General features: G+C 55.0%; 1 protein-coding gene across 1 annotated transcript; it reads left to right on the forward strand.

Moving 5' to 3' along the window:
• Positions 1-1315: 1315 nt before the first annotated feature.
• On the forward strand, positions 1316-3773 carry LOC109318119 (bone marrow proteoglycan-like). Its single transcript, XM_019547166.1, has 5 exons — positions 1316-1395; positions 1610-1806; positions 2305-2439; positions 3136-3247; positions 3591-3773. Exons 1-5 carry the CDS (start codon positions 1335-1337, stop codon positions 3647-3649), a joined length of 564 nt encoding a protein of 187 aa, XP_019402711.1. The 5' UTR covers positions 1316-1334; the 3' UTR covers positions 3650-3773.
• The last annotated feature ends 3275 nt before the right edge of the window (positions 3774-7048 follow it).

Below are 7048 nucleotides of genomic sequence, written 5' to 3' on the forward strand. Positions count from 1 at the left end.
CACAACCAACACTCCCATTCCCTGGGCAGCAGTCGCAGGGAGCACACAGGTACTCCCGCCTGCCCACCCTGCCCATCACCTAAGCAGGGAGCGCAGCCTGTCAGGGTGTACACTAGCACTCTCAGGGGGTACATGTGCATCCCTGCGTACTCCATGTGCATTGCCATGGCCTTCCAGGAGCTCCCAGCTGCCCTTGCCCTAGATTCTTGCTGAGGGACTCCTACCGCTGCCCAGAAAAAAGCCAGGTGAGACTTTCTCTTTGACCCCCGGGACCTACATAGCTCTTCATGACTCAGCGCTCCCTTTACAGTCCTTCTGATGCCCATCACTCCCTGCCGGCAGGTCCCTGCCAGCTCAGCCCTCCCAGTGCCACTCAGTTCAAGACCCTGTTCCTGGCCCCCACCCACAGCTCTGACAGTAGCCTCAGTGCAGACCTGCACCCCCTGCCAGCTGAGGCTTGACATACCCTACAGCTCTGCCAATGCACATCAATCCTGCCCCATGCCCCCTTCTATCTCTGCTTCTGGGGTCGAGGCGGGGGCAGTACCCAAGCTCCCAAAATGTTGCATGTGAAAGCATCTTCCTGTGATGGGAGCACAGCTGAGTGGTTGGAGCCTGGTGGGGGTGGGGGAATATTGCAAGCCATCCCAGCTTCCTCCTCCAGCTCCATATAAGGGGCAGGACCAGCTAGAGCCAACCACCAGAGGCTGCAGAGGACCTGGATGCTCAGCACTGCCAGGCAGGTGAAAGATGGGGGCTCCCTAGAGCATCCTGCATCGTGTGGGGGAGGGGATGACTTGCAATAGCCAGTGCCAGATGCACCAGGGAACAGAGCCTCCCAGGCCATGGGCTGTGGGGGTTGCCCAGGGTGCCCTGGGTCTTCCCTTACCACCCTGTGGCAGGGGGTCGGAGAGGCCAAGGGCGCATGCTGGGCTGCCCCACTCTCCTTTGTGCATGTGAAGTGGGTGCCCAGGTCACCCTTGTGCTCATGTTAGAGAGTAGGTGAATGGTGACCTCCATGGCCACAGGCCAGCCACAGCCCTGGTCTCCTGCCCACCTCTCACTCGTCTCACTCGTCTCCTCTGGGTGGAGGTCCCTGGGAAAGGACCCTTCTGCAGGGGTTGGGGAGGGAGCCAATTGTTGTAGCGGTCATGGGCACTGATCCATGCACAGACCTCTGCCAGCTGCCATCAGCAAGAGCAGGTTTGGTCTGTCCAGATGGGGTAGTTGGGGGGTCAGGCCAGAGCAGCTAGGGGTTTGGTTAGCTGGGGGTGTAGGCCTCAGAGCTGACCCTGCCTCTTATTCCCAGGCCTCTCTCCCCGGGTCTGCCTGAAATGGAGCTGCTCCTGGTTCTGGTGTTTGCCCTGCTGGGAGCTGCCTCAGCTGAAAGATTTTGTAAGTCCTTCTCTAATCGTGTCTGTCCCTAGATGCTCGCCCCACCCCAAGGAAAACCCCTTACTCCCTTTTCCTCAGCACTCACCCACTGCTGCTGTGCCCCGACCCCCATCAGAGTGGAACTGGAGCCCTCTCTCCTCCCCTGCCCTGGTTCTCTTGGGGCCTGAGGCACCTCATGGTGCTGGAAGGGCCAATGATGTATCTTCTTGCCCAGCTGAGGTCCAGCAGCTAGTGGTGCCAGCCAAGCAGGACAGCTGTGTTCCTGGGGAGGAAACAGCACCGGAGACCGGGGACTTGGACCTGCCCTGCCCCCTGGAAACTGAGACCTCCATGGTGACGATGGCAGGGGAGGGGGACAAGACCTGTCGGTACCTAATAGTGAGAAGGAGCATGACCTTCGCTCAAGCCCAGGTGAGGAGGCTGGCAGATGGCTCCTCAGGCTGCTGCGAGGGCTAGGGGCTGGTGGATGGAGCACGCGGGAGGCAGATGGTACGTGTGGCTGGTCAGTGTCGGGTGGTGAATGGAGGTGGAAGATGCAGAGTGCTGGGTGTGAGCATGGGACTGGGGGTGTGCTGGGGCAGTCAGTGTGAGTGTCTGGGAGGCTAGTGGATAGTGCATACAGATGGGAAGAGGAGTGTGGAAGCAGTAAAAGGGGAACACAGCGTGCTTGTGGGAGCAGAAGGTGAGGATGTGAGGTTGGACAGTGTGACTAACAGGGCATTGTGTGGGATGTGGGAAGTTGCTGGGTGTGCCTGTGGGAGCTAGGGGTGTGATTGAAAGGTGAGAGGTTTTTCTGTGGGGTGGCAGGTGTGACCATGCGCTTGGCAGGTATCAAATGAAGGCACTGGTGGTTTGGTGACTCCTGGTGCCAGCGCAGGACCTCAGTGTCTGCTGTCTTTCTCCTCACAGAATGTATGTGTACGCTGCTACAGGGGCTGCCTGGCCTCCATCCACAATAGCAGGATAAACTACTACCTGCTCCATGTGGCCCGTACTTATACTAACAGTGGCCAGGTTTGGATTGGAGGCAGGACCGTGTGCTCGGTAAGCCCCCATAGCTCCTTCCCCATTGGTTTGGGGCTGTAGCCAGAGCCACCCAGGCTGGTGCCAGATCTGGGCCTGATGCATTCAGTGCATGCTGGATGGGCAGAAGGTGACTGAATCAATAGCCCCATTCAGAGCAAGCCTACGCCCAGGCCTGAGCCAGCTCTGGAGGCTGGGAGTGGAGTGTCACCTTAGGCCCCCTGTATGTAGTCAGCCCAAACACAGGCCATGAGATGAGCTGGGTATGTGCTGTGCAAGAGACTGGTGCCATTATTATTACATGTGCCCTGCTACGGATTGTCCTCCACCCGGCTTCAGCGTTTCCAGAGCCCCTGCCCTGCCTCATGAAGGTTGGGTTAGATCAGGAGCCGGCAACATTTTTCGGTAGGGTGCCAAAACCCCCTGCAGCCTTGATATGTAAGATATTGGCGTGCCATGGGTGGGTGGCAGGGGAGCCACAAGGGGCCCAATCCTTGCTGTGGTTGGCGTAGCCCCAGCTCCTTCCCTGCCTTCTGCTCCAAGGTGCAGTTGCCAAGCAAAATGCCTTTGCATGCTACACTCTGGCACCCGTGCTGAGGGTTGCCTACCCCTGGGTTAGATCAAGGCCTAAGCAGCAGTGGCAGCTCTGTGGGGCGGTGGCTGGGCACCTGCCATGGTACAGGCATGCCAATATAGCTCAGTGCTGATGTTCTACAGAGAGGACGTTTCGTCAGCCAGTGGCTGGACAGGAGCACCTGGAACTACTCCTGCTGGGCCTCCAGAAACCCCCGCCGTCGCAGATGGGGCTGCACAACCCTCTGTACCAACAGTGAGGAGCACAGGGATGGGGAAATAGGGGGCCTGGGGCAGGGGACCAGGACTTCTGATACTGAAGAGTGGGGCAGGGGGAGCTGGGGCACTGTGGGGCAGTGGAGTTTTGGGTTAAGCGGATCTAGGGCTTTGGGGAACAGGGGTATCGGGGGCAGGATGATGTGGAGTACCGTGGGGTCTGGGTCATCGGGATCTGGGGCTCTACAGGGAAGAGGGTCTTAACCCGCTGGACCTGGGGCTCTGTTGGGCACTAGGGCCTGGGGCAAGGGGTCCAGAGTTGCTTGGGCCTGGGAGACCAGGTGATGCCAGGAGGGTACTAACCCATCTCCCCTTCTTGCCAGATGGTCAGTGGAGGTCTATTAACTGTGGTACTCGTTTGCCCTCCATCTGCGAGATCTGAGGAAACACCCTTGTCCCTGTGGCTCCCCATCCCTGCCACTCCACCACCAGGCACTCCCAGCTCCGCGTGGTGTCTCTGCTCTCATCTCCCCCTGTGCCGTGGGTTCTGGCTCTGTCCCATCTCCTGGGTATGGTAACTGCTTGCTGTTCTCCGCAATAAAATACTGCTTCACTCAGCACCTGCAGCCTCATGTTGTTCCTTCTTGCTCTGGGATGGCACAGTAACACTGAGGGCTTGGGTGGGTATTTTTGGGGAGATTGGTTCCCACAGGATCTGTGCCTGGTCAGAAGGGGCTGGAGATGGTTTCATAGTTTCTAGGGTCGGAAGGGAGCTGAGCAGATCATCTAGTCTGACCCCCTGCCATGGCAGGAAAGAGTACTGGGGTCAAATGACCCCAGCAAGATGAGACAGATGATCTGTCTCATCCCAGCACTCTGATTCCAGGCAGGGAGCCCCTCCAGGGTCCAGGAGATTTATGCTTCATGGTTGTGGGATGGGTCATTCCATGGGGGTCAGGTGGGCCTACTCCACTGGAGGCCCCTGTACCTTGTGTGTGGTGGGGTTTGCATGACTGTTCTCCATTTCATGACCTACCTCTCAGCAAGGCATGTGGGATCCTCAATCCCTGTCCCAAGACACTCTTTCAGACACATAAGCAGAGCCCCTATCCTTCCAAGTGGTTTTCTTTCCATTCCCCTGGAAAGGCCCGTGAACCCCGCTAGTGCCCTGGTGCCAGGGATGAAGTCTGGCACTGGCCAAACAGACTAGCATGTGTGTGAGCAATATAACATGAGTGTGAGTAGGAGACACGCCATGAGGGTCCCCTTCCACACACACCTCATGAATGCCTGTGACAATTGTCATAGTCAGATCTGGAATGCTTTTGGCACAATAGCTTTGAAAACATGACTAGTTCAACAGCTGTTGGAAGAACGAGACCTATGGGCTTCTCCAGGCTGCTGTATACTTACATGCTTTTGCCCTTGCAATTGACCTGGTAGACGAGCAGTCTGCACAACTGGTACTGAGAGAAGCTTTGCTTGCTGGTATTACATCCCCTGAAGAAAATAACTACAGGCAAAAGGAACTACATTAGGTGATACAACTGCTTCTGTTCAGTTGTACTGCTGGTACAGGTATCATCCCCCTACATTTTACCTGTGGCATTGTTAAAGGCTGTGTTTGATATTTGGGCAGTGTACCTGGTAGTTGTGGGTTTATTCCCGACATTGAGAACTCACAAGAAGATGAGTTTTATTGACTGAAAAGCCCCTGTGGCTATGGTGCTGCAGAGGCGGGCAGCATAGGGGTGGGGAGGGTGTCTCCCTGAGTCTCTGAATATATGCTCACGTTTGGTGGCCAGCTGCGCCTCCCAGCCATGAGCACAGACAAAGGGCACGGGAAAGAGTGGTGGAGGGGACAAGCCCAGTCAGCTGTCAGAAAGGAAGGGAGTCAGGATGATCCCTTGTCCCAGTGTGGGCAAGACCCACTCATCCTAAGAAGAGTGCCCCATGCTGGAAAGCTTGGCAACCCGTATTCCCACCCCTGGAGCTGGTCCATTCTCTCCACACTATCAACCTGCCTGCTGCTAGGAAAGGGGATTGTGGTCTCTTCTAGCACCTTCAAACTGGAGAGAGCATTCCCTGCTGGGGAGCCCAGGCAAGCATTTTATGGTGGCTGAGAGCATCCCAGGAGGTGATGACTGTCTTGTTCTGCACAAAACCAAGCATGCTGTTAAACAAGCAGTGTCTTTGGCTTTCCTAGATTTCTGGGTGTGGGGTTTAAGCCACATTTAAAAAGTTGGTGTTAAGTCCCTAAATTTGAACCTGGCCCTTGTTACTACAGCCCAGTACTTGGCAGAAAGTTTACAGGATGGAGTTTGCCCTTAGCAAGTTTGCAGCTGACACCTAGCTGCGGGGAGTAGTAGATACACTGGAGGGTGGAGCCACAGTTCGGCAAGAGCCTGGCAAGTTGGAGGATTGGACCAAAAAAACATCTCAAGAGGTTCAGTAAGGACAAATGCAAAGTCTAGGAGAGAACAGTCCTGTGCACTGGTACAGGCTGGGTGCTGCCTGTCTGGGCAGCAGATCTGCAGAAAAGTACCTGGGGGTTACAGTGGACAGTAAGTTGAACATGAGCCAGCAGCATGCCATTGTTGCCAAGAAGGCTAATGGCATACTGGACTGCATTGGGAGGTATGTTGTCAGCAGGTCAGGGGAAGTGATTATTCCTTTCAATTCAGCCCTGGAAAGGTCACACTGTGAGCACTGTGTCCAGTTTTGAGCTCCCCACTACAGAAAGGATGTAAGCAAAATACAACGAATCTAACAGGGGGCCACAAAAATAATTAGGGGGCTGGGGACCATGACTTCTGAGGACAGGCCAAGGGAACTGGGCTTACAAAGTCTGCAGGAGAGAAGACTGAAGTGGGACTGAATAGCAGCCTTCAACTACCTGAGGGTGGTTCCACAGAGGATGGAGCCGGACTGTTCTCAGTGGTGGTGGATGAGAGAACAAGCAGCATAGTCTCAAGTTGCGGCAAGGGAAGTTTAGGTTACGTATTAGGAAAAGCTTTCACACTAGGAGGGTTACCCAGAGACGTTGTGGATTCTCCATCCTTGGAATTTTCTAAGACCCAGCGAGAGAGAGCCTGGGCTGGAATGATGTAGTTGAGGCTGGTCCTGCTTTGAGCAGGGTGATGGACTAGATGACCTCCTGAGTTCTCTTTCAACCCTCATTTTCTTTGAGTCTATATTTTTTGATTAAATGTATATGCTGCTCTCCCCTAAAGTCTCAAGACAGCTTACAATAAGAAAGATGGAGAAGGTAAGATATTTCAGGTAAAATAGAACATAATCGTAGAAACTTCCCAAACAATGTACCCAAAATTAACTCTGCCTGCGAAAAACCTGTCCAAATGAAAGGGTCCTACAGACCTTCCAGAAGATGTCTAGTCTCAGGATCTGGTGGGCCTCAAGGGGGAGGGAGCGCCAATGCTGAGGAATGTCTACGGAGAGCTACCTTGCAGCGCTCCCACAAAGCAGACCTGGCACAGAGGGCACTTTTACATGTGCTCCGGAGGTGTGCTGGGTTGTTGAGGCACTTTAATTAGATGGGTCCGAAAGCCCTTCTTATTAAAGCACCGCCTCATCTCCTGTACCAGGGTCCCCGTGCTTGAAAATGGCAGCGGGGGTGCTGGAACTAAAACTTATTCAGGCATGGGGACGTTGATACACAAGACTCAGGAGGCTGCTGGAGCGTGGCAAAGGCTAAGCTCTGGCAGACTTGATTAATCGGGTCTGCTCCGATATGCTAGAATTCCAGTGCATCGGAGCCGCCTCAGCGCTCGTGTGTAGGTGCCCAGAAGTACTTGCAGGGAGTTGCTCCCCACTGACCTCT

Source organism: Crocodylus porosus, unplaced genomic scaffold, assembly GCF_001723895.1.
Source record: "Crocodylus porosus isolate Cpor-Errol unplaced genomic scaffold, CroPor_comp1, whole genome shotgun sequence".
Classification (NCBI taxonomy): Eukaryota; Metazoa; Chordata; order Crocodylia; family Crocodylidae; genus Crocodylus; species Crocodylus porosus.